This window comes from Triplophysa dalaica, chromosome 9, assembly GCF_015846415.1.
Source record: "Triplophysa dalaica isolate WHDGS20190420 chromosome 9, ASM1584641v1, whole genome shotgun sequence".
Taxonomy (NCBI): domain Eukaryota; kingdom Metazoa; phylum Chordata; class Actinopteri; order Cypriniformes; family Nemacheilidae; genus Triplophysa; species Triplophysa dalaica.
In genome coordinates, this window is record NC_079550.1 from 13524363 (window position 1) to 13550651 (window position 26289).

At 40.0% G+C, this 26289-nt stretch overlaps 5 protein-coding genes across 5 annotated transcripts; 4 read left to right on the forward strand and 1 right to left on the reverse strand.

Moving 5' to 3' along the window:
- The first annotated feature begins 77 nt into the window (after positions 1-77).
- Positions 78-8824, forward strand: phf12b (PHD finger protein 12b). The gene is made up of 15 exons (XM_056757612.1): positions 78-764; positions 1246-1424; positions 2259-2331; positions 3806-4223; positions 4314-4434; positions 4556-4688; positions 4773-4937; positions 5049-5201; positions 5694-6264; positions 6352-6459; positions 6965-7123; positions 7249-7347; positions 7423-7505; positions 7659-7797; positions 7877-8824. The coding sequence occupies exons 1-15, from the start codon at positions 699-701 to the stop codon at positions 8239-8241; spliced, it is 2832 nt and encodes a 943-aa protein (XP_056613590.1). The 5' UTR covers positions 78-698; the 3' UTR covers positions 8242-8824.
- Positions 8825-9128: 304 nt separating this feature from the next.
- dhrs13b.1 (dehydrogenase/reductase (SDR family) member 13b.1) lies at positions 9129-11263 on the forward strand. The gene is made up of 5 exons (XM_056756966.1): positions 9129-9504; positions 9630-9748; positions 9972-10095; positions 10259-10585; positions 10690-11263. The coding sequence occupies exons 1-5, from the start codon at positions 9381-9383 to the stop codon at positions 10950-10952; spliced, it is 957 nt and encodes a 318-aa protein (XP_056612944.1). The 5' UTR covers positions 9129-9380; the 3' UTR covers positions 10953-11263.
- Positions 11264-11863: 600 nt separating this feature from the next.
- On the reverse strand, positions 11864-16098 carry gemin4 (gem (nuclear organelle) associated protein 4). The gene is made up of 2 exons (XM_056756964.1): positions 15763-16098; positions 11864-15122 (listed from the first exon to the last, which is right to left on the reverse strand). Exons 1-2 carry the CDS (start codon positions 15770-15772, stop codon positions 11944-11946), a joined length of 3189 nt encoding a protein of 1062 aa, XP_056612942.1. The 5' UTR covers positions 15773-16098; the 3' UTR covers positions 11864-11943.
- Positions 16099-16368: 270 nt separating this feature from the next.
- LOC130428841 (tapasin-related protein-like) lies at positions 16369-21160 on the forward strand. Its single transcript, XM_056757121.1, has 8 exons — positions 16369-16480; positions 16727-16909; positions 17593-17865; positions 18399-18728; positions 18810-19139; positions 19623-19715; positions 19871-19890; positions 20291-21160. Exons 1-8 carry the CDS (start codon positions 16408-16410, stop codon positions 20297-20299), a joined length of 1311 nt encoding a protein of 436 aa, XP_056613099.1. The 5' UTR covers positions 16369-16407; the 3' UTR covers positions 20300-21160.
- Positions 21161-21363: 203 nt separating this feature from the next.
- LOC130428820 (tapasin-related protein-like) lies at positions 21364-24513 on the forward strand. Its single transcript, XM_056757081.1, has 8 exons — positions 21364-21490; positions 21792-21974; positions 22061-22327; positions 22408-22737; positions 22831-23160; positions 23310-23402; positions 23540-23559; positions 23942-24513. Exons 1-8 carry the CDS (start codon positions 21418-21420, stop codon positions 23948-23950), a joined length of 1305 nt encoding a protein of 434 aa, XP_056613059.1. The 5' UTR covers positions 21364-21417; the 3' UTR covers positions 23951-24513.
- Positions 24514-26289: the final 1776 nt, after the last annotated feature.

Sequence of the window (26289 nt, forward strand, 5' to 3'; positions counted from 1 at the left end):
GTTGTATCGTTCCGCTAGAAGGCGCCTTCCCCCTTCTTTTCTCCGTGCGCATGCGCAAACTCCATTCCATCCCGCTTGAGTCGAGAGGAGGGTAACGCCAGCCAGTTAGCATAGCTTCTAGCAATGGCTTTTCATAACAACACTTTTGCTCCGCGCTGCTGTCATCTGGACACAACCCACGAGTCTTCTCGCACATGAGGAACTAACAGCCTACGAGCGAACCAGCGTACACTTACATTGCGACGCATCGCGCTTCGTGAGCCGCTATGCGATGGGGACAGACAGCTGTGGATTTTTACACGCATCTTTGCAGGCGGCTACTGCTGAAGCAGAGGATGCTACTAGGCTAGCTAGCTAAGGCCTTTGCATTCAACGGAAACGCTTTAATACTGCACCAGACAGCAACCTGGATTCAAAATAGAAGCGATATTTGCACTTAAACCGGAGCTTTGAGCGATACACCAGCTCCTGCGGTAAATCAGTTCTCCAGCTAACGTTGCCCGTGCGCTTTTGTTTGTTGATACTGATAGCCGCTGGCTAGATTAAGACCGAACAGCCGACCCCACCACTGCCTTCACTTGTTAGACTTTAGTTTATTTTTTAACACGACACAAAGGCATCAAACACACCGAGTCGGAACGGAGAAATTCGTGCACTGTTGACGGGTCGCGTGTTGATGCTGCACGTTAGCGGCGTGAATGTGGGACAAAATGGAGACCCCAAAGATTCTGTACGATTTGGACACGTCTGGGGGCCTAATGGAGGTAAGCCCGTCTGCCCTTCAGCTTCGCCACATATCACTGCTTAATATAGCTTGTGAGGGCGTGTGGAGGTTATAAATGTTTAATCGGGATTCACGTGACTGTGTCAGAATGGATGTAAGCTGCGTAATGTAAATCTGGCGAGTTTGTGCAGCTCTGGAATCAGCGCCAACTCTTGTGGGCCTTTCCCAGCCCGTTTCAGAAATGTGCCTGACTGGAAACAGGAAATGACGAGAAAACTGCCTTAATTTATTACTCCTATCCAAGTTAGATGGTCTGAAAAGACGTCGTGATGTTAATTTGACATGCACGGAACTGTAATGACCTTCTCAAAGTTGAAGCAATCCGTGCTTAATACTCCATTCGAAATGAAACTCATTTGCTCGTGAATGTTGATGTAATAGTTTTGGCACACGAGGAGCTCATAAATGTGACTCTCTCTCAGTGACACGTGTTCTAAGATGTGTTTTTCAACCTGTTGCAGCAAATTCAACAGCTCCTCGCTCCTCCGCGCTCTGAGGATGGAGAGAAAAGACGGAAAGCGGAGAGGGAGACCCGGAGAGGAGGTCGAGCCACAAACCACGACACCTGCGATAGCTGTCGCGAAGGAGGAGATCTCCTTTGCTGCGATCACTGTCCGGCTGCTTTTCATCTGCAGTGCTGGTACGTGTGTTGTGCTCGAAGCTTATTGCACAGAATCGCTGTAGTTGCATGGCTGCAAACGTGGCATGTTGTGTCACGCACGCGAGTATCACCACTTCCTCACGCAACATCTACAGGCACTGAAAAGGGCTTTACAATGTTTTGAGAATATTTGGATACATCCTGCAACTGAATTAATGTAATATTGCACATTTACCGTAAAGAGTGCAAAGGTCAATCCACGTGAACCCAACGCTTATTGTCTGCCTAGTTACTGGAGCTTGCAATAACACAATAAAGCTGTTTGTCTTATTCTGAAGCCACTGATTTGTGCTTAGCATTTCTTGTTTGTTTGTTATTGTTAGGTATTATCATGTTTTATTTTAGTTAGAGTTGTATATTTGTTTCCTGACAGCCAGTTACTGCTATTGTCCTGTGCTTAGCCCTGAAGAGGAAGTGCACTGTCATTATCTGTCTTCCGAGGGAGATGCTTTTCATTGTGCATTGTGTTAAATGTATCAGACTCTCTTAGCTGATGAAGAGCTTGTCTACAGTTTTACCCCAGAATTATACTTCAGTAGGAAATGCACTGTTTTTTTCACAACTGAACTATGCCATAGCCTAAATCTTTTAATTAATCCCTGTGGTTAAACTTGTTTTAACTTTTAGATTAGGTATGTGATGTATACATGCATATATCATGATTTTTCTTCGTCTAGCACAGTGAAGAAATCCTGAGAGATAACAAAAAAGCTTTTGTTAGATTATACCATGCAGAAATTATTTTAATTACAAAAATATTTGTAGAAAGAGACGTCAGGTTTTCTAAATTCTCTTTTTAAAAACTCTTCACAGCGATCCGCCATTGAGCAGAGAAATGCTGCCCCCTGGTGAATGGATGTGTCATCGCTGCAGTGTCCGCAAGAAGGTTGGTCAAGTATATTTCTTTAACTTAGTTTGTATACAGCCGCAGGAAAAAATAAGAAACAAACACTTTCACAATTGTTTTTAGTTTTTCCGAATTTGCTATTCATAGGTATGTGGTTGGTAAATTGATTGATAGCTTTTTGTTTTGATATTTGAACTACAAACCCAAATTTCAAATAAAAGTATTTGCATTTGTTTTAAACAAATAGAAAACTGGAGAAACGGGTCAAAATAACTTTACTTTTTAAACGGCTAAGAAATCAAGTTCATATTCACTTTTGGACAATACAACAGTAACATTGTACATGTATTTAGGAAAAGTTGATTTTTTTTATTAAGTAATAACCTTGGGCCTCATTTATCAACAGTGCGTAGAAAAGGTTCTATATTTTGTCCTACGAATGAAATTTATAATGTGTCTATGTACAAAAAAAGAGTAAACCTTGTTGATAAATCCCACATGTTCTTAAACGCGAAGCTCATTCACGTTCATGGTCATTTGCTTTCGGAAACGACCCCAATAAACCATATATGGATAAATCACGTGAAAATACTCTGTGCTCTGAACACAGTGGTCTTTGAAAACACAATGCATGTTTTGCTCAATTTGGTTTTTATTGATAATAATTATTTATACGAGATTTATGTTGCATACATAAAAATGTTCAGAACAGAAACCGAATTTGCAGTTCTTTTTCTGGTGAAATTGCAATGTTATTATGATTTGATAAAGCAGTAAGATGTTAAAAAATATTTATATAATTTTAGTAATAATGATTCATATGCAAACCGCTTTTTGTTATTTTCTGTTTGTTTCAATGGTTTTTCTTTTATTTATTTTTTCATATATTGTTCTGTTAAGTGTGTCTTTTACATTGTGCTTTCAAAAAAAGATTTGCCAAATCATCCAGCAAAATCATTTCAAATGATTTCCCATCCGTCTTTTTTAGCTTCTCACACTAATTAGACAAATGTCTAGCTTGAACTATGAATTAACTAGTTGAGTATTTGCAAATGAAGGACAAAGGAAACACATGGTGGCACTTTCTTTTTGTAGTATCACTTCTCTTCCACTAGGTTTTCTGCGTAAGCATGCTCAGAGGTGCTCAAATTGGTTAAACCCACACATGGAATGAAACTGTTCTTACGCGCTCACTATGCACACATCTGAGTGTATGCACTGTTGGTAAATGAAGCCCCTGGATTTTATCACAGTTTTCATGTATCTTGTCATGCTGTCAATCTTTCACATTGCTGTTTGATCATTTTGTTGAAATGGACTGGAATGACCACAATACATATAGAAATGATAATTAAATTTGCAATGCTCTCTGATATTTCTGTAGACGTTTTTGTTTGTTTGTTTGTACATCACTGGACTGTTGAACCATTTGCTGATGTACCAGAGAAGTTTAATTACATTGCAATTTTGTTGAAGTGAAGAAGTTATAGTTTGTGATTCTTCTGCTCTTTAGAAGCGTGAGCAGAAGGCGGAGCAAGTGAATGGGACGTTAGAGCGGCAACTCTCCAAACGCTCCTCCTCCCCTGCACCAGAGTTGGAGCTGGGCACGCTGCGTCTGGATGGCCTTCCTTCTGCCACGTCAGGAGGTCTGAGGCTGGCAGTTGCGCAGGTTCGTCTTCTGGAACGCCGCGCGAGCAGCCGTCCAGGAACACCCACCTCAAACGCCTCCACCGACACGCCCACGCCATCAGAACACAATGATGTGGATGAGGACCTAATGGATGTCGAAGAGGAGGTGCAGGGCTCCGAGCCCGAGAGCGCCACGCCTCACCTGAAGAAACCTTTCCAGCTTTTGATTGCTGCGGCCATGGAGAGAAATCCCACGCAGTTCCAACTTCCCAGCGAACTCACCTGTACCACTTCACTGCCAGGTATGCACAGTGCACATTTGAGGATAGAAAGGTGTGCTGGTTACGTTATTTTTATGTGTTTAATAACCCTTTCTGTGCATGTGTCTACAGGCAGCAGTAAGCGCAGGAGGAAGGAGGAGGCGATAGGCAAGAATGTCAAGAGGCCACAACACGAACTGGATCCCAGTGGGCTGGTCCCTCTGCCAGTTAAAGTGTGCTTCACCTGTGGCAAGTAAGAATCGCACTAAAACATTTGAATAGGGAAATAAGGTTTGACATCAAAACACGTTCCATGATTTGACAAACCATTTATCCTTGTGATTGTTGAACATCAAGTTCCTCTTCCTTCACAGGAGCTGTAGGGTAGCCCCTCTGATCCAGTGTGATTACTGCATGCTCCTGTTCCACATGGACTGCCTGGACCCCCCTCTCACTGCCATGCCCACTGGTAGATGGATGTGTCCCAACCACGTAGAACACATGGTGGTAAGACTTTTTTTTCATTTTAATCCAAGTGTAATTAAATGAATAGGTAGAATCCCAATTTAAGCCAAATTATTGCCATTCCAGCTAAACCAAAAGAACATGACCCTCAGCACTCGTTGCCAGCTTTTTGATCAATTTCAAGACCGACTATCCCAACACGCTGTAAAAGTGGACTTCCTGCGGTGGGTTCACCGGCAAAACCATCCCAACCGCAGAGGTGCTCGCCATGTCAAGAAGAAGAAGCTGAAGGTCGAGTCCCATACAGCTACATGATATGAATCTTCACAACTTTTTAGAAAGTCCCTTCCCAAATACACAACGGCTGTGAGTAAATTGTCTGTCATTGTGATGTGTTAATAGGTCCCCAATGCCATTAAAAGTCACTATCAAAACCCCCCTATGCTGATGGACCAAGTAAGCCTTCGAAATGGAGAGCTGCTCCCAAATGGCTTCATGGTGCAAGGACAGTGTTCACCTACCCAGCAATTAACTAGTCAAGAAGAACAAGAGGAGGTATACATTTCAATTTTTTAAAATGGCAAATGTCCTCTCCTTTAAGATTGAAATAATACCATAAACACTAGGTATGGTCAAAAAGAAAAGAAAATTCTGTCATCATTTTTGTCTCTTGTCATTTCCAACCTTTAGACTTTCTTTCTCAACACAAAAGAAGATATTTAGAAGAATGTCGGTAACCGAACCATGGATGTACTTATTCACTTTTATTGTAGGGACATGAAACCAATACAAGTCAATCGGTGCCGTATTTGTTCGGTAACCAATGTTCTTCAAAACACCTTCTTTTGTGTTCTGTAGAAGATTGAAAGTCATACAGGTCTTAAATTACATAATGGTGAGTAAATGATGACATAATTTGATAAAAACACAGAATTTGCCGGATTAGTGGAGGTTTTATGTTAGTAATCCCCCGAGCAAAACTAAAACTCTGAACTTTTGTCCGTATTATGATTGTAAAAGCCTTCTCCATACATCCTTCTCCTACAGTGGCTCCGTCATGTCATTGCACTTCAGTGCAGTATTGTCAAACATTTGTCTGCTAAGCAGATATCGCCGTCATCATCCCTCCGGGACTCGGAGCAAATAGATACAGTGGATGTAAAGACACAGGAGTGTATGGAGACACAGGAGCTCAGCTCTCAGAATGCTGCACTACCCGCTAGCAGCCTCCAGCCCAGCGGAACACAGGATGGCCCCCAAGGGGCCCCTTTGCTGCCCTCTCAGACACCTGAAAGCTGTCGCGGTGATGCTGGCGGTCCTGTGGAAAAGGCTCTTGGAGTGAATGGGCCAGTGGTGTGTGAGGATAAATCCTGCATGACGCTTGAAACCAAAACACAACACGAGCCTAAGGATCCCTCTAGATTACAAACTCTAACGCTGTCAAAAACAGCCCTGCCCAACCACGTAGACATTAAAACTGAGAGTAATAGTCCAAATAGCTCCTGTATGCAGAAAGATACAACCGCCAGCCTCGCTTCAGATTTAAACAGGCTTCATCATGAATCGGCTACAGGGAATTCTTCAGGGCCAAACAGTAGCTTGACATCTCAAACTAAAGGTATTTGATCTTGTATAACTATAGTCAAACCAGCGGTTTTATTAGATCAATCTATATCATCTCATCTAAATCTGCTCATGTTCTCAGAAATCAAAGTGAGCCCCGATGGGATGTCTGCTGGAAAAGGCTCAGCGCAGCCCACTTCTATAGGCAGCTTATATAACTACATCAAGAATGTGGTTCAAGGGGATGGAGGTATGTTAAATGTGTTTTCTCATTTGATTTGTTTAAGGCATTTTTTGAATGGTTGTCAGACTTAAGCAAATGAAAAGGAAAATTTGATCATTTACTCACCCTCAAGTTGTTCCGAACCTGTATAAATTGCATTGTTTTGCTTGACACAAAGAAAGGTGTTTGTAACCAAACAGTTTTGGGGCACTATTGACTACTATAGTAGAAAAAAACTACTATGGTAGTGATTAGTGCCCAATTCTTCAGTTTGGCTTTCCCCATTCTTTAAAATATATTCTTTTGTGTTCATCAGAACAAAATAAATGTATACAAGTTTACATAGCATACATAGCTTTGTTATTTTTGGGTGAACCACCCCTTCAAAAACAGACAACATTGGCGCCTTTGTTGCTTAGAATTGAGCTTGCAGCTTTTAATTTGCAAACTGTACGTTGCAGATTATTTCGAAAAACCATGAAATAAAAATCAACGTGTGTGTGATAATTATTTCGCTATGTGTTTCTTGCAGAAGTGGAGATGAATAAGCTGGATGGGGAATTGATCAGACTCCTTGCCTGGCAGAGGATCCAGCAGCTCTATTCCCCCAAATCGCTTCATCCTACCAGTAAATGTGGGATCCCTCCTTCCGTCACCGTCGCTCTGTCCAAACCCTCCTCTCACACAGACAGTAAGAGCTCAGCACTCCTACTCTCTTTCACAGCTCACTGATCAACTTCGTTTCAGACCACACATCATGCTGTGCTGTTTTACTGTAGCTATGCTAATGGCCTCTTTATTTGTGCTCTTATTCAGTACAGAAAAGGGAAGTGCAAGCTCGAGCAGTACTGTGTCCTTTAACAGGGAAGGGGGCAGCTGTCAACATGTGCTATAGAACTCTTTACATAGGAACAGGTATGGTTTACTACAGCGATAAGGAGATTGATGAATGTGCATGAGCTTGGAAACCTAATGGGTTTTGTCTTTCAGGTGCTGAAATGGATGTGTGCCTTACAAACTATGGTCATTGCAATTATGTTTCTGGGAAACATGCCTGCATCTTTTATGATGAAGTGAGTTGATTCCAGTGAGAAATGTAATAAATGTGCAACATTATTAATTATGCATAATTCCATGATCCTTGACAGCCATTTTAATTGTCTAGATTTACCAAATTAAAAGAGATGAGTGTTGGTTAAGCCAAATGTAATTGTATCTTTCAACAGAACACAAAGCATTATGAGCTTCTCAACTACAGCGAGCACGGGACGACCGTGGATAACGTGCTGTACTCGTGCGACTTCTCCAACAAACCGAACGTCTCTTCACCCAGCATGGTTGCGTCCAAAATACGAAACAGCATTAGTGAGTATCACCACAAAGATTTTCTGTTTTAATGCTGTTTGATGTCACAACACATTTCCTAATTTTGGTAAATCTGCAGAAGGAAATAGGTCAAGGAAGCCACTGGGGGAGGTGTGCACCGAAGTGGTGAAGGTGATACCTGCAGGCGGTACGATGAGCTGCCAGGCTCAAGGAGGTCTCAAGTCTCCCTGTAACTGCAAAGCCAGCAGCTCCAGTCTGATAGGGGGCAGCGGAGCGGGATGGGAGGGAACAGCGTTGCTCCACCACAGCAGCTGCATCAAAGTGGGCTGCATGCAGTTTCTGTTCACCATCACAGAATTTGCTAGCAACCCGCCAAAAAAGGAAGAGACGGTCACCGCTATCCAAGGAGGGACAGTAGTGGTTGACACACAGACAACGAAACTCCACCAAATGCCAGTGCTGCAGTCCAAGTCTTTATCATAACCCCTCTTTTGCTTCTTAAAACCAATGGACAATAAAGTTGAACTGGAGGGGAAAGAACTTTAAGTTGGTACTGAGGTATTTTGGTGTCCTGGTGTTACGGACAGTGTTTGCACATTCACATTTCTACCATTTTTTTATGCAATGACTGAGGAGCAGATGTTTGAACTTGGGAACTCAACGGCACTGCACTCCGTAAACTTTTGTGTTCGTACAAGTTTTTATGTACTCTTTTGAACAGTGTATTTACTCAGAATATTTTATTTTGTTATAAGAATGTATTGTTGTTTTTTCTGCAGTTTTTGCACCTTAGGCAACTATATGCAGAGATGCATACACGTACAAATACCTTTGTAGGATTTACTAACCGGATCATCGATCGTTCTAGTTTTCTTCTGAAACCCTCCGTTTCTCTGTAGTCATAGAGCCCCCGTGACCTTAGTTGTGAAGTTCATTGTATAAAGACAGCTGTCCAACTCTAAAAATTCGGGTCATGTACACGAGACTGAAGTTCTATTGAGTCAGCAAGATAAAGTCTGACATGTATGTCATTACATTGTAAATATATAAAGATTTTTAAATAAGAGTACTTTTATGGTGTTTGTGTATGAACATAGGTATGTTCAAGTGAATTTGTCGGTGGTCCTTGTAAAAAAATACAGTAAGTACAGCACTCTTCCCAAAGTGTAACACAGTCTTGAAAACATGAAGATGTACATAAGTTTCAAACTTTTAAGTGAATTTATTTAGTGAACTTAAGCCACATTTGATGTCAACTTTATTTAAGCTAAGTTTACACCGTTTGCTCAGTCAACAAAACACTGGTTGCAATAGAAAGAAGAAATACACTACACACAGTTGTGTACACTTGCGGAACTGCGACATACACAGTTTCGAAAACGTGAAGATTTACATAAGTTTAAAACCAGACTTGAAGTGAATTTATTTAGTGAAATAAATTTGAACTTTATTCAAACACATTTAACACCGTTGCTCCTACCAAAGCATCTTGTTCATCCGGTTGAAACAAACATTACACAACGTGTATTTGAATGGCAAATGGTCTCGTATTAAGCATCGTACTTTAACGACTGGTGGTGGTACTTCCGCATGTCTAGCCTGTGGTAAGTTTTACAGGAATAATGAATGAGCTTCTGTTGATCGCCGGTATTTTTATCGCCGTGCTGATATTTTTTCGTCAACTTGTACGTGGGGCACAATGCAAAAGCAAGACTAAACTGCATGGTAAAACGGTCATCGTAACAGGTAACGTCAAGTCCATTTTTTGATGTAGATCGTATTATTTTACACTTAAAAAATGACAAAAACGTGTGTCAAGCTTAACAACATGTTTGATTCCGGTTGTTTAAAACCATTTGGGTTGTGTACAGGCAGTAATACAGGCATAGGTAAAGCGACGGCTGTGGAGTTAGCAATGAGAGGAGCGAGAGTCATTCTGGCATGTCGGAACCAAGTGCTCGGCGAGGCGGCTGTTGCGGTTGTAAAACGAGTATGGAAATAATCTACTTTTCCCAAAACGTTATTTATCTAAATATGTGTGTGTTTTGAGTTCATGTGGTTCTGTAAGTACGCTGACCAAACGGCGAACGACGTCAAAGTACCGCGAGAGCCGTTCGTTTCTGTCTGACCTTGAGACGCTATCGCGATACTTGATGTCACTGATCATGCTTCGCAGCGTTGGACACGTCACGTGTTTTCTTGTTTTAACACAGGAAAGCGGGAGTAAAAATGTGGTTTTCATGAAGCTGGATCTAGCCAGTCTGAAATCCGTGCGCTCCTTTGCACAAACTTTCCTTAAGACGGAGGAAAGACTGGATATTCTCATCAACAACGCAGGTTCAAATATATTTTATGCCACAATTCATTCCCTAACAAAAACGTGCCATGCTTTTACTTCAATAATACCAGAGTATTGTTTTAAGTTTTTATTCACTGCCATGGTACTGATGATGACTTATGCAATGAACATAATTCATAATAAATGCCCTTAATATTTCAGGGGTCTATGCGCAGGGCACCACAGAGGATGGTCTTGGTCTTATGTTTGGTGTCAATCACATCGGTCACTTCCTCCTGACTAACTTGCTGCTGGAAAGAATGAAAGAATGTGCACCAAGCCGTATTGTCACCGTGTCTTCGTATTTACACAACTTGGGTACCATTGACTTCGACTGTCTTCGCACACACAAGGAGTTTGGAGTGGGCGATAGTTTCATCGATGTCTTTAAGATCTATTCCCACAGCAAGCTGTGCAACGTCCTGTTTACACACGAGCTTGCAAAGAAGCTGCAGGGAACCAATGTGACCTGTTACAGCCTTCATCCAGGTCTGTATCTCACAAACATCATTTTTTGTTGCATTCACATATGTAAACCTACGTATATTCTCGGCATTGTCTAACCAATTGTGCCGATGCACGTGTTTCACCAGGTGCTGTAGATTCTGATCTGGGTCGTTACACGAATAAAAAGATTAGGAGGTTTATATACAGGCCCATTGCAGCCATGTTCTTCAAGGACATAGAAGCTGGTGCCCAGACAACTCTACACTGTGCCCTGCAAGAGGGCATCGAATCCCTGAGCGGCAGGTATTTCTCCAATTGTGCAGTGCAGAAGGTGGCAGCCAAAGCTCAGGATGATGCTGTGGCCAAGAAGCTGTGGGAAGTGAGCGAGACATTAAGTGGTTTGTCATGAGTGGTTTCAGTTACTTAAGATCAGATCGTGAACACAGCTGTCACGGTCCCACAGTCGTAATGTGAAGATGCACTGTTTATAGTTCTTAAACATAATTAGTAATTCCGCTTCAATCACGTTATATTTTCAGCAGCTATCATTGTCTCTGTGTTTTATTGTTGTAACGATTTGTCCTGAAGAATTTTAACCTATCTAATGTTACATTGGACTTGTCTTTAATTTTTTTCTTTATTTGGATGGATTTGATGGTATATATTGGCTCATAACATTGTACTGTTCGTTACAGGTATAAATAAAAGTAATATCACCAAGGGGTTACTTTATAGAACAATAGGAGTGGATATGTATGTAGCAAGAGATTTATTTGTGTATGGTATACGTTGCCATATCGTTATTGATACAGTGGGTCTGTGTGTTTGCTTTTGTTTGATCATAAACTTCATAAGAATAAAATATTCCACATTGTCAAATTGGAGTCTGCCTTTTGTTTACTTATGCTATCCGAAAGCTAGTACAGCATATATAAACAGGTAATACCTGTGGCTGACAGATGTATTGTGGAAGATGTTATTGCTGGAGCGCTGAATGAATGACAAACCGGTTTCATTAATTTTGACTAAGTTTCTCTTAAAACCAATTATTGCCCAGGGAAAAAGTTACTTTTATTTTCATCAAATTCTAGAGAAATGCATCACAATTTTCTATAAATGCTACCCATGATAACGTGCATGTCGCAAAAAAGAGGATTTGTGATCTACTTTGGTTTTAGGAAAATGGGTACATAAGCTTATCATAACATTACGTCTAGATATCCAGTTAATTCATGCTAAACCTTATATTTTGGGGAAAAGATTTGAGACGGTAGCTTTACGATCTTATATCCTCTAAAATATTAATGATAAACACATTACTGTTATGCACAAGTGTTTATTTACTATTCTGTCATGAACAAAAGAAAATCAGATCAAAATGATGTTGTACAAGTGTGATTTCATAGCTGAGCTATCTTCTGGTGGAGAACAGCTTTCATATCGGTGCACTGCAAATTGTCTGCGATTGTAGTGAAGAAGTGTCGTGTGTTGAGTCCCTGCAGGGCGGTGCAGCTGTCTGGAAACGCAGAGAGCACGGCTTCATAGTGAGTCAGAATCTCCAGGGCACATAGAAACAGTGCCTCTGGCTGGCCTGGTATCATCACCTGTACGTGCAGTACGTGACAGAATAACTGACCCAACACAAACAGGACCTCCTGACTGCAAGCTCCACTTTTCTCCACAGTACTTTTAGGTGACCCTGTGGTGGATGGCATAGGCAACTTCTCACAGACCACATTGATGACGCCCCTCATCGCGGTGGCATAAAGACGTCCTGTATGCACCCAGCCTTTAGGCAACAGCCAATCAGAACAGCTGGGACTACACAGTAGCTGGAAGATTCGCAGCAGGAACACTGAAAGACGCAATTCGACGGAGAACGATCTGAGATCAAGTAATGGGAGAAAGTCGACGTACTCTAAAGAGAAGGGTACGTATAGCTTGTTGGATTGTAAGAGCTCTTGTAATACTTTTAAAAGTCTGTCCCATTCCCCGGCAGTGCACCAGGGGAGGATTTGAGACACCGCCACTAACAAGCCTTTGCTAAACATGTTGACCTCATCTGGTTTCAGCAGGTTTAGAGAGAGAGCATCCATCATTGTCTTGTGAACACTATCTGACAGAGTGCAGCACTCCAACCATGCTAAAAGTCCAGTGCCTTGTCCATACTGAGGCAAGTGAAGGCCAGACCACTCTTGTTCAGGAAGATCACACACAGCTAACAGCGAGTTTGGGGCTTCATACTTGAAATGTTCTCCCCAAACTTCCTTCAGGCAAAGACGCACGGTCCAATCGAGTTCCTCGACTTGACTGTAAAGCCAAAAAAGAGCTCTGGACCAGTCATTAGGAGCACGGACAACCTCCTTCCCAACGATTGTCCCCAAAGTGTGCACGATGGATAAAAGCAACTCTTTGGATTCTATTAAAAGGGGTGTGTCGCCCTCTACCGGCGGCTCCCAGCATCTACAGCATTCATTCAACAGCTGTGCTAAACAGTAAAGAAGTGGAAACGGAGAACAGCTCATTACCCAATGTACAGATTCACTCTGACTGTCCTGGGTCAGGGTGGACCGCAAAAGACGCAGACACAACTCCAGGTTACATGAGCTGGCAGAAAAGAGGTACGGCTGGACAAACACACGCAAAACCTCTTGGGGAGGAAGAAAACTCTGCTTTTCTCCTTCAGATCCAATAAGGTTACACTTCATCAGCTCAGTCACAAACTGGAGGAACTGGTTCTCCTCTTGAGTTGAAGATAACTTGCTCCACACCGTGTCTTGCAGACATCTACACATGAGGTTGTCTCTGGTGTCTTTGTGAACGTTTGGTGAGGATATGAGACCGGGGAGATGCTGAAGGATCTTAGCGATCAGGGTGTGAGATCCAAGGTTGACCACAGCCATTTGGCAGCATCGACGCAGGGCGGCTTCAGGGTTTTGGAAAGCTACTTGGGCCACAGCAGAGACTGCTGCATCGAGGCTGCTGTTTGTACCGCTTTGAATGATACTGTTGAAGGATAAATTGAGTTCTTCGGCAAAGCCTGCAGTCACAGAACTGGGCAGGAACCCGTGAAGGCCTTTTTTGGAGATGGAGAGTATTTGAGAAAGAGTTGAATTTTTATCGGGTAGGGAAAGCTGGCAGAATATGTCCACAATAACATCCTTCAGCTTTTTGCAGTGCTGCACGTCAGCATCGCTTTGACTTTTAGCTATGAGTGTGGAGATCAACGTCATCACGAGATGTTTGGTTTGGAACATGCTCTTATTTCTCTCAAGGCACTCGATCCATTCAGCCTCATTGAAATCTTGGCTGAGTTTGGAGGCGAATAGTTCAGGAAGGCCTTGAAATCCATTGAGATGATTGTCTATGATGACCATGGAAATATTTGCTAATTCTGCCGTAGAGCTTTCAGGGACATTGAATGATAAAGAGGTCAGTAATCCTTTTAAACTAACTCTCAGATTATTCAAAGTCTGTCCATTACCAATCAGGTCCTTAGCATGAGACAGCTTCTCTAGAGATGCTAGAACTCTACTCAGGCTTTCCTTCAGACGGATTGATATAGCACTCGGATCATTGATGGGCGTCTTCAAAAGCCCCAAAACCTCCCATGAGCATATAATCTCCAGTGTAATTTGCATGGTTTGGATGAATGTCATTCCACATGGTTTTGTATCAGCAGGAGTCAGAGCGGCAGCGAGGTCTCTCTCAACCTCACGTATGACCTCAACCAAATCAAATCCATCCACCGATTCATTTTTCATTCTGAGCTTCACTGTGCAAGACACATTTTGGAGTTTAAGTTCTATTGGGAGGTCTGATGCACTGTTTAAAAGGTAGCAGGTGTAGAGTGTGTCCAGGCAATTTGAGAGGGCAAAGTAACAAAACTCAGTGGAAGTCAAACGCTCTTTAATTTCCCTCAGCCCTTCAAAGAGCACATTTAACATACACGTGGAGGAGGATTCTGGGTCGGGTTTGAATCGTTTTGATGCCAGTGGTGATGGCTCTTTTGTGGATGTCAACAAGCGTGAACATTGAATTGTAAAAAGCTGGTCTAGCGTATCAAGAGGTCCTCTCCTCCCCTTCAGTAGCTCCCACCACACCTCCATAAAAAGTTTGACATCTGCTTCGGTGCTGTTGCTTATCACATGATTAACCAGCAGCTCAAGCTCTTTACACCGTTCAGAAGGTTGAAAGCACATCAGCAGCTCCACATAGATAGTTGAGAAGCTCATTGACTTGACCAACTCGAACAATAAGGTATGATTAATGTCAGGAAGACTGTTCTGTACAGCAAATAATGGGTCATCCTTCCATCTAATATCAATGTCTTCTGTGTTCCTAATCTCTAGGAGCTTACTCCACACGATACAGATAATTTTCTTTCTCCAGAAGAGTGTGTCTTTGGTGTGTTTCAGTGGATGTCCACATATCTCTTTGACTGCGTTTACAATTGGACTTCCAATCTGATTCCAGTCCTCTTTTTTCAGGGAGGAGAGTGGCTCAGGTTCGCAGATCTGACTGGCCAGTAGGAATCCACCCTGCAGCACAGCAGTCTTCTCACAGCTCAGCCATGGTTCTGAAAACAAAAGAGGTGTATTATTAATGTAAGTCGTCATGCTCGACTCAGAACTCGACTAGCACGAATAAACCTCTTAATTAAAACTAATGTTCGTAGTAATAATTTATTTATTTTTTCACAAACCAGTTACTTTTACTTCAGAAGACATTTAATAATATATTTTCTTTAATAAATTATTGATTATAATTATGTGCTTTTTAGAGCTTCAAAAAGTGAAGTCCATCCTACAGAAAGATTTTTTTTAATAAGTCAGTTTTTGTTCAGCTGGAGAAAAGTTACATACTTCTGGCAAATAAAGGGTGAATAAATGATAAGCAAAAATATATTTGGGGTGAACTATTCCTTTAAACACCGCTTCTTCCAGGCATAATTTAAATAACATAATACTTAAAGACAGTTAATTAAATTATAAAATAACATGACCTGAAGCATCAATTTTGTCCTTTTGATATGTTTTAAAACAACAGTCTTGTCATACATGCTATTATAGTGATATACTTGTAGTAATTATGATAACCATGGTATTCTTTTATAAGCAAAAATGCACGTATGGAATCTTTGAGCAGAAAATAAAATTTTACCACGACGACTTTAAACTACATATAAGACATGCTTATTGAAGGCTTGAGAAAAGTACCTTGGTCCATTGTTGCTTGAAGAAATGACACCAGCTAAAGTAAGTTAACGCAAACTTAACTCATCTCCACTGAATGACCGCGCTGTAAAATGTAAGTTCTGCTTCTGTAATGTCTCAGTTTATTTTAACCCTTTTCACGTTTTACGTTTATAGGCAAATCGTAATATCAAAGAGCGATGCGTGACAAACCACCCATCGTGTAAGAATTCAAACGAGGAATTCTTGTGTGTGTGCTTCCGTGTCAAAGTGAAAGAAGGACGTCGCTGTTTCTTTAGCGCCCCCATGCGGTGTCTCATTTACATAATCGATTGAAAAAGTATTTTATCATTCTCTTTAATGTTGTTTTCTTTTATCTTGTCCCTTATATTGTTATTAATTAAATTAACTAATCACAATACCCCATACCATTTAAATGTAAATAAATTTAAATGTGTTTTTAATCGCTTATTTAGACGCGATTTTATATCCTAGTCCGCCCATAGAATATGAAGGATCGAAAGAAATAGTATTTTTTTATATACAACTCTATTTGCCATTTTACAGATGGCAGACCAATCACGTTTTAAGGCTGTTGTCGTCACTTACTTATTCAGTAGTCAAGCGAAACTGAAAGTAGACTGCGCTTTTATTCTGGTTTTAAGAAAGATGATCGTCCCAAGGAAATTATACCTTATGATTTGGGGTTTGGCGTGTTTTATCCTTACGCTTTTATGCTTAGGTGATTAATATACCTGTTTAGAGTTTTCTCAATATTTCCTCTGTATTTACTTACATGATGTTTTACCGCGTGACGCTGTGTTGACTTGTTATATTTATAATATATTAAAAGAAGAAACAACATTTTTAAATAACTCTAACAGCAGAAAATAATATCCACCAGCGCTAATAATTTACGTAATTTACGTAATTTACGTATGTAGGCTAATTTACTTTCTTGTCTGTCTGTTTGTCTGTCTTTCCGCAGTCGTGAATGGGTCTGAATCTGTTGCTGATCTTCAATGGCTTCCTTGTGAGTTTGTGGATGAGAACGTTTATTTGAATGAAGAGGGCCACATAGAGACTCAGTATATCTACAAAAAGGCTATTATTCAGTTTGGTTATGATGGTGACAGACCTTTATATCCAAATATTACCTTCCTTGTTACAGGTGAGTGAAGGTTTCATAATGAAACTTTGCTAACCTAGTTATGCATACTAACATAATATTTCTTATTTCTATAAAATCCCGCCTGTGGTGAAAATCTGATTTTGGTGTTGTCTATATGTCTATGATGTGTTTTAATATGTTTTAAGAAAGACCATGTGCAGATTAGTCAACACTATTGTTGAATGTTTTTTTATCTTAAAGGAACAGTTTTTGTTACTGTATATACTCACCCTCGTGTCATTCCAGACCTGTGTTTCACAGAAGAGATAATCATACAGGTTTTTAATGATATTTGCATGAATAAATTATTTGAGTGAGAGAATTGTATTTTTGGGTATTCCATTAAGTTTACCAAAGAGAGAAACGCTCTTTGAAATGACCCATTTTCTACATCACAAATATATAACCTATCATGTCATAAAGTTATCTCATCATATCAGGTTATCCGAGCTGGTGTGACTGAGTGTTGATGTATTTAAATATTTTTGGATCCATGTATACTTACTGAGACAAGAGTGTAGAATTACATTGATACTATTTTAAAATCATCTGTTCAAGAAAAACACTTTTAAATATGTTATTTCGGTGCAAAGATCAATTTTGGTTCATAAAATTAAATACTGCATGGGGACTTTAAATACTGAGATTTTTAACTTCGTTTCCTTTTGTTGTTCCTCACACAGCTTCTAGAGTTGATATGAGACATTATTTGGAGGGAGACAAGGACACATTAAACTGTATAATCCGTAGATATAACATTGGACGGATTGTAATGCGTTGGCCTGCTGTTGGATCACAAGAGTATGACATCTTTTTCACCTGTACATTACATCACACTAAGGGAGCTTTCAACATCACCACCTTCCTCAGACACACACCTTCTCCTCCTGCCGGAGGAAAGGTGGACTTTCTACAGAGGCTAAAAATTCATGATAAAGACCTCCTTACAACATCAGGTAAATTAAAGTTATTGAAGGGGTCAAGCCTAGAGGAAAATAAATAAAGGTCTCAAAACAAATACTTCCTACGAGGAGGCAAAACAAATGATATCAAAACTACAAGAATAAATAGTCCACTTCAAAAGATGGGCAAGACTGGAACAGGGTAAACTTAACGCGGGAGATAACTGCACATGTACTTAACGAACCGCCACAGGACAGTGAACACGAGTGCCTTAAATGGGGGAAACTAACGAGGAATAATAACAATGGGCAGGTGAGGGGAATGAACAGCTAACGGGAAGATATGACTAGGGGGCGGGCCAAGATACTCGACAGGAGAGCACATGGCACAAACCAACAACAAAGGCAATGTGCTTCAGAACACAACAAGCACGAAAGACGTGGTACTGTCACGACCCTGTCCACAGAACTAAACTCCTCTCAAGGAGGACAGAATCATGACAAATGTTCTCACTGTTATTTTTATTAGCTATTGTATTTTACTTTGATCATTTTTAATTTAAGTGTGTTCCGTATGTGTTTGCCAGCTGTGATGGCTGTTCTGACACGGACCCCTTATGTGGAAGTGGGCCTCCTGAAGGAACCCACTTTGCACTGTCAGTTTGCAGTGGATCACAAGAAAGCTAATGTAAGAGTGGAGTGGATTTTTCAGAGACACGGAGAACGCAGGACACTCTTTAGCTACCCCAGTCACACAGCAATAACTAAAGGTACCGGAGTGTCCATTAAAGACATCGTTGCTGGAAACGCTTCCCTTAAACTTCCACCCACCAGAAAAACATCTGAGGGCACATACATCTGCTCAATTCGTGTCCCTCCTCTCAATGGCAGCTTAAATATTCTTGTTAGCCTAAGAGGTGAGATGTTAAACTTTTGTATGTAAATCAAAGAAAACAACATTTGATGGGTTTAATGTTATTTTTTCTATAAATCCACAGAACAACCCCACGTGTCTTTGAATGTGGACTCCACGTTATCTTTGACACTTGGCGAGTACAAGAAGGTTATGTGTGATGCCGAGAGATACTACCCACTGGATGTAAACATAGAGTGGTGGCGAGAACACGTCGGAGTCATCCCCAAGCCTTTGTTACTAGACAATGTTCTACACTCCAGTCATAAGCATGACAATGATGGCTTATTCTCTCTCTCAGCTTCCTTTTATCTGAAGCCTGGTCTGGAGGACTCGGGATATAAGTACACTTGTAAAGTGTCCCATAAGTCCTTGCTCACTCCCATTCGAAAAAGCTTTATCCTCTCAGTCACAGGTGAACCAGATGCAATTCAAACACACACATTTTGTTCTTGAAACTTTTGTCTTATAGCAAGGGTCTTGAAGCTCAGTCCTGGAGGGTCGCTTTTCTGTAGAGTTAAGCTACATGCCTGACATTTTTTAGGCTGAGTTTAAGGCCATATTTTATTTACTTAGCATGCTTCTGTCTCGTGCATTCGGATGTATGGCATCACTTACGTTGTATGAGACCTTTTGCAATAGATTAAAGTAGAACACCCTTTCTTACGTGGATGTTTATGTTCAGTTAGCCAAGAAGATTTTCTTTCCACAAGATGGTTTATTATTAATGTTGTATTTTTTTATTATTTTTTATGCCAAGTAAAACTGTTGGTTTACAATAAAAGTAAAATTGAAACATGAATAAGGATCTCTACATCACCACTAGGCAGAATTATGTATTATCATAAACAGTGTTATTCATTTTCAACACTTTTTTCAATTCACTTTCTTACCACAGCACCATACTCGACTATGGAGTATATCATATTCTTTGGGTCTATAGTTCTGATGTTACGATTTCTCTATCAGTACCTACCTCAGTTCATTGCTGGTAAGTCATTAGTTGTTGATCTCTTCATGTGATTACTGCACTTTTCATCATTTTGCTTGTTTATTCTTCTTAGTCAATATGGGTTGTTTCTTTCATTATTGTACTAACCTACCTGCCCTGTGCAAACTGTAATGTAAATTTTCTCTCTCTTTTAGCTCGAAAAGCTGCTAGTAAGGTGAGGAATCACTATGATGAATAATGATGCGACCTAAATTTCCTGTGCACATTAAAAATGACTTAGATTCTACATTTTAGGAGAGGTGCATAACAGTATAGGTATGCTGCTCTGCGTAGGCTACGGCGTATGTCCTACGCACGAGTATAAGCCACGCTAAAGGCTGCTTGTACATTATCCCTCTTATTACACGGTTACTTGCCACATGCCGTGTAATATCAATGTGAATACCATGAATGAGCTCACATGTGCTGTGTGTTATGTGTGTTTTTTTTTTATATGTGTGCTAGAATGTCTAAGTGTTGGCGTGTTACGTATTTGTGTTTATTTGCCATAGCCTAAAGTGTTATAGACTGTATGCTATAATTATCTATAATTATACTGTGTCTCTTGTGTGCAGAGAATCTAAGAGCTCACGAGGATTTCAGTACGCCGTCATGGAAATTGACAACACATGGGCAACTCCTCCTCTCACGCCCATCTCATCCTGCTGAAACCAAGATCAGGTGTTCTTCAGAGGAAAATGCTGTGTATATTTCCAGATCTCATGGTTTATATCGTTTTTACAGCGGCTGTTAAGGCCATCATTATTTTTTAGGCTAATTGACAGAATAATTTAAGGCTTTTCTTTGTTTGTGCAGTATGCATTAGTTCTCTTTATTTAATTTTAATTTGTAATTGTAATTTTCAGCAATTTTAGAGGCAAAAACGTCTTCTTAAACTAATGCACAAAATATATGTTGGAGCTTCTATTTGAATATTGTATCCTTTTTTATTTATTGTCCTTTTTCTTATTCATTGTTTTTTATTAGCACTTTATGTGCTGCTGAACCATATCACAAAAACCAAAATCAGCCAGTATAGTGTTCCAGTGGGTAGATTATTGTTTATTATTCTGAGAATTAGGAAGTGCTGATTTTTTGTCTGGTTGCAATAAATTATAATTAAAACGTGTTGATTTGACAGTTGTGCCTTGGTATCAGTAATTCTTTTCCTAAAACAAGTTTGAAAGTTTGATCTATAGAATCAATGAATGTTTCTTCTCTCTGAATTGGACAATAAATACCCATGATATAAAATATCATATATAGCCTAACTCTGTGTGAATATTGACTGTCAAATAATTTAATTTAAAATTACATGATCTAAATTTTGTTCATATTGTTTGTATTTATTTATAGTTGTGGGTCAATGTAAATAAAAAAGGAATTTTATGGATTTATTGTCTCTTTAAATAAATGCAACCCAAAATAAATATACTACCTGTAAACTAGTGTTTTTTTTTGACACAGCTAGCAGCCCACATTGTTACATGTGATGTCTTTTAAAGAATAAGTCGGATTTGATAAACGGATACCTGTCTTGCTAGCCACCGCATCTGTCTAGCGACATCATGTGGCCAAAGAATGAACGACTTAAATGCAGTTTGTGATTCCAAAAGTATCGTTGTCGTCACTGTTACTAGTTAATTCAGCGAAACGAAAGTGAAAGTAGTTTTCGCTTGCATGGCTTTTATAGGAAACTGGGATGGCCGTCCTAAGGACGACATTAGACATGATTAGGAGTTCGGGGCTTCTTATCTTTGCGCTTTTAAACTTACGTAAGTTATGTATTTATGGTGACTTTAGAATCACCTAAATGTTTCATCATTCATTTCCTTGTTGCTATACGATCTGATATCGCTCAAGTCCTTAACATAGCAAGTTAACTTGTATCAAGTCTAGCTTCTTTTTTGTTACATTTATGTAATATATTACAAATTCATTTATCATGTGCGTGTAATGAAAGCAGGCTCTATATTTAAAAACAACACAAAGGAAACACTCGTGTTTTGAAGATTGCTTGTTTGTACTTTGTTTTTTGTTTAACCTTGAGCTCCAAAACCTTTTTTCTGTCACCAGGTTTAAATGGATCTCAATCTGTTGCTGATCTTCAATGGCTTCCTTGTCAGTTTGTGGATGAGAAAGTTCAAATGAATGAAGAGGGCCACATAGAGACTCAGTATATCCACAGAGAGGCTGTGATCCAGTTTGGTAATGATGGTGAAGGTCCTTTATACCCCACTATAACCTTCCTTATTACAGGTAAGTGAACGTTACCTCACTATAACTCATATATTTGTTCTTTCAATAATGAAAGAGTGTGTTTTCATTTGTTGTGTCTCATGCAGCTTTTAAAGTTGAAATGAGGCGTTATTTTGAGGGAGGGGAGGACTCATTAAACTGTGAGATCCGGAGACACAACACTGGAGGGATTTTTATGCGTTGGCCTGCTTCGGGAGCACAAGAGCATGACGTCTGGTTCACCTGTACGTTACGTCATTCTAAAAGCACCATCACCACCTTCCTGAGACACACACCTTCTGCTCCTGTCAGGGGACAGGGAGACTCTCTACAGCGGCTAACAGTAAATGATAAAGACCTCCTGAAAACATCAGGTAACAGAATCAATAACAATATAATGGCCATTGAATTGCACCCATCGCTTTAAGCAATGCTGTGTTCATGTGTTTTCCAGCTGGGATGGTTATCCTGACACGGACCCCCTCTGCGGAAGTGGGCTTCCTGACTGAACCCACTCTGGACTGTCAGTTTGCTGTGGATCACAAGCAGGCTAATCTAACAGTGGAATGGCGACTTCAGCGACACGGGGAACGCAGCAAGCTGTTTAGCTACTCCAGTCGCACAGGGAAATCTGAGGGTACCGGAGTGTCCATCAAAGCCATCGGTGCTGGAAATGCCTCCTTTAAACTTCCACCCACCAGAAAAACATCCGAGGGCACATACATCTGCTCTGTTCTCATCCCCCCTCTCTATGGCACCCATGATATCCCTGTTACCCTCAGCGGTGAGATGTCAAACTTTTGCATGCTTGTAAATAAAAAAAGAGAATATTTCATGTGTAATGTAATGTCATGTAATGTCTTTATCTATTCCACAGAACAACCCCGCGTGTCTTTGAATGTGGGCTCGACGTATTCTTTGACACTTGGCGAGGACAAGAAGGTTGTGTGTGATGCAGAGGGATACTACCCACTGGATGTAACCATGGAATGGTTACGTGAACCAGTCGGTGGTAGCCCTACACCTGTGTTTCTAAAGAATGTTCTGTACTCCAGTCATCGGGTTCACCAGGATGGCACGTACTCTCTCTCAGCTTTTTTTCTTTTGCAGCCTGGCCTGGAGGACTCGGGATATAAGTACACTTGCAGGGTATCCCATAAGTCCTTGCTCACTCCCATCCGCAAAAGCTTTATTCTCTCAGTCACAGGTGAATCAGATGCAAATGCAAATATTCTATTGTATGGAAAACACCTTAATATCCTATAAATGAAATATTTATTCTGACCACTAGGTGGCAGACGTGGTGTATTGCCATAAACATCATTTTTTATGCTTTTAAATTCATTTTGTCCACAGAACCTGACTCAACTCTGTGGTATATCACAGTCTTTGTATTTATAATTGTGATGTTAGGGATTCTGTTTTGGCTGCTGCCTCAGTTTATTGCTGGTAAGTCATTTGTTATTCATCACTTCCCTCATTTCGCCTATTTATGTATAGTCAACTTTCTCTTGAACATAATTGTGGTTGTTTATCTTATTATTTCATACCTGTTGAAACTATATTGCTCTTTTTTTCTCTTTTAGCTCGAAACGCTGCAAAGAAGGTGAGGAATTTCTAGGACAAATAATTGACAATGACCCCAATTGTACATTGTAGGGCAGTCGTGGCCTAATGTTAGAGAATCGAACTTGTGACCAGAAAGTTGCCGGTTTGATTCTCAGGGCCGGCGGGTAACGACTGAGGTGCCCTTGAGCAAGGCACCTTACCCCTACTTCACTTTCACTTTTAAGGTCACTTTCATTAAATTTGAATGAGATGAATGCTCTCTCTGTGCTGTTTGTTATGTGTGTATGTGTTTTATATGTGCCTGTGTGCCAGTATTTGTAAGTGTTGACTTATGTTGAAGTGTGACGTAAGTGTGTGCGATTTTTTCCAAATGTAAAGTCTCACACACTGTATGTTTAGATTGTGTCTCTTGTGTGCAGAGGTTCTGAGAGCTCATGCCCTTGGATTTCAGTACGGCGTCATGGAAACCGACAACACATCCTCCTCCTCTCACGCCTGTCTCTTTCTGCTGATTCCAAGATCAGGTGGTCTTCATGGGAAAAGAGGAGTCGGGTGTGAAGCATATTTCCAGATCTTACAGTTTATGTCGTTTACAAAGGCTGTGAAGCCATCACTATTTTTTAGGCTCCCTTGACAGAAGAATTAAATGAGGCCTTCTTATTAAATCTCTTTTTATAATAAACAATTTAGAAGATTCATAAATCCTTCCTAATGGACTGCCACCCTAATTACCAAAACAATTTATGAATCTTAATTTATACAAATATTTTACAAACATTTTATTTGCTTTAAATGAAAACAAGATATATAATGTAAATTGTAAATTACCATTCTAATTTATGTAATTCCTTAAAACTTCTATTCAAAGTTGATTTCATTCAAGAAGAACTCTTATAAATCTGCCTCTGCTGTTTGAATTTTTTTTACTTTAACTTTAACTATTTGCATTCATTTGAGAATTGTGTTGACAAAATAAAATATTTGGGATTGATTTTGTATTTGTATTATTATAGCATTATATTGGTATACATCAATCTTCAGGGGACACATGTTGGGTGTGATGTTTGCGAAGTGCTCGTTGTTTTCATATCACAGTGAAAGGCAACACCAGTGTCGCGATGAGGCCTGTCAGGTTTTGAAGTATTCTTGGATAAATACTCTCTGGTCCACATGTAGCTACTGTGGGGCTTCTCCCTGACTCCCAGTTAGCCACACTATAAACACGTCACTCAGAAATGGCAGCTGTTCCCAAATGGCACTTGGTACATTCCCCTTCTCCCAAAGTACCCTAACCATTTCTCCCTTACCCTTTCCTATTCTGGTTTATACCATCTACCCATTAGAAATAAAAATAAAAAAATGAGATTAGATGGAGATTAGGAGGTAGCTCCTCTGTCATTCTATTTTTTCCCTGGCCTCAAACTGAACTGTAGTTCAATCTGGACTATGGTCACACCTAACAGTTTCAGAAGAGATACAATGTCTCAACTTTCATATGTCAAAAAATCAGAAGTTTGTGTCTTCAATATAAAGTGTTTGTATGCAAAAATAGATAGAACTCAATTTTTTAACATTTTCAAAAATCTTGTTATTTTATTGTGGTTTCACAACACAATAAAAACATAATAACACAAAAAACCATGAACATCTTTTGCAAATGATCTCCTCATTTCTCATGATTTTAAAGGCTGCACAATATATAGAAAGTATCAAAATGTTGTAATATGCACACTGCAATGGTTTGTAAAAAGGTTTTTATGTAGTGCAACAATGGCTGCTCGCTTTCAGAGGTTAGAAAATGCTTTCCTTTCCAGGAAAGAATGTAAAACATGTATGTTTGTTATACTTTTTTTTTGGTTATAAAATTTTCAATTTATAATTTTTTTTTTAAATATAATTTATTTAATTTGATAAAATTACTGCATTATTGTACCACATATTGCATTATTTAACAAGTTATGGCATATCACATTTTTCTTCAACATTGTGCTGCCATATTTTTATTTCTAACAGCAAATCATCTGAGCTATGCTCTCCATATTCATTTTATAGCTCTTTACTCCACTGTACATGATGTCAATAATCTGCCTTTATCGGTCTATCCTTGAGGAATTTTAGGGGAAACAGCTGAGATCCAGTTAATTCTTAAACCAATGTTTGAGTTATGACAGGGCTATAATTTCTGAGAAATACCATTTCTTCAAATGCACAAGCTGCTTGATTTTGTATGCATTGGTTGTGTGAATGCATTGGACTCTGCTGTGATGCTGTAGGTTGTGGCCATAGGGGCTCAGTGGAAACTAGCATGCCTGGTGGGTCACCAGCCATTGGAAGGTCAATACCCAGCCAAGCATTGCTGCTCTACGGAAACAGATGCCCGGGGACCATGTGAGGCTTATGCCTTGAGAAATCAAGAGTCTCTATTACACCAAATGTAGTGATGAGTGGCTGTCTGATCTGTTATTAGCTCTGCCCGTTTCCATTCAACCCAATGACATTTTGACCAACGTAATTTTTTCGAACCTTTTATGAAAATTAGGTAAAGAGAGTCGTAGAGCAAATTTAATGAGCCAAGCTGAGCTTGATGAATAATTTGTGTTTATTAACCCTCTCCCTACACGGACCTCCACGTGCCACAGCAGGCGACCATGTGGGTCCGTCTTCCCCACAGATGGGATTTAAAAACAAACAGGCCTGGTCACTCAGGGAGTGTAATATAATTCAAAGAGAACTGTGGGGAAAGCTTGTTTTCTTTCCAAACCCCAGA

What these genes read in the sequence shown, in the direction of transcription:
- dhrs13b.1 (XM_056756966.1), top strand. Translation starts at nt 9,381, where the DNA reads ATGAATGAGCTTCTGTTGATCGCCGGTATTTTTATCGCCGTGCTGATA. An exon ending in TAAAACGGTCATCGTAACAG is followed by an intron (nt 9,505 to 9,629) that starts GTAACGTCAAGT and finishes GGTTGTGTACAG; the next exon opens with GCAGTAATACAGGCATAGGT. An exon ending in CTGTTACAGCCTTCATCCAG is followed by an intron (nt 10,586 to 10,689) that starts GTCTGTATCTCA and finishes GTGTTTCACCAG; the next exon opens with GTGCTGTAGATTCTGATCTG.
- LOC130428841 (XM_056757121.1), top strand. Translation starts at nt 16,408, where the DNA reads ATGATCGTCCCAAGGAAATTATACCTTATGATTTGGGGTTTGGCGTGT. An exon ending in CCTTACGCTTTTATGCTTAG is followed by an intron (nt 16,481 to 16,726) that starts GTGATTAATATA and finishes GTCTTTCCGCAG; the next exon opens with TCGTGAATGGGTCTGAATCT. An exon ending in TATTACCTTCCTTGTTACAG is followed by an intron (nt 16,910 to 17,592) that starts GTGAGTGAAGGT and finishes TTCCTCACACAG; the next exon opens with CTTCTAGAGTTGATATGAGA.
- LOC130428820 (XM_056757081.1), top strand. Translation starts at nt 21,418, where the DNA reads ATGGCCGTCCTAAGGACGACATTAGACATGATTAGGAGTTCGGGGCTT. An exon ending in AGACCTCCTGAAAACATCAG is followed by an intron (nt 22,328 to 22,407) that starts GTAACAGAATCA and finishes TGTGTTTTCCAG; the next exon opens with CTGGGATGGTTATCCTGACA. An exon ending in GCTGCCTCAGTTTATTGCTG is followed by an intron (nt 23,403 to 23,539) that starts GTAAGTCATTTG and finishes TTTCTCTTTTAG; the next exon opens with CTCGAAACGCTGCAAAGAAG.
- phf12b (XM_056757612.1), top strand. Translation starts at nt 699, where the DNA reads ATGTGGGACAAAATGGAGACCCCAAAGATTCTGTACGATTTGGACACG. An exon ending in CCTGCATCTTTTATGATGAA is followed by an intron (nt 7,506 to 7,658) that starts GTGAGTTGATTC and finishes ATCTTTCAACAG; the next exon opens with AACACAAAGCATTATGAGCT. An exon ending in CAAAATACGAAACAGCATTA is followed by an intron (nt 7,798 to 7,876) that starts GTGAGTATCACC and finishes GTAAATCTGCAG; the next exon opens with AAGGAAATAGGTCAAGGAAG.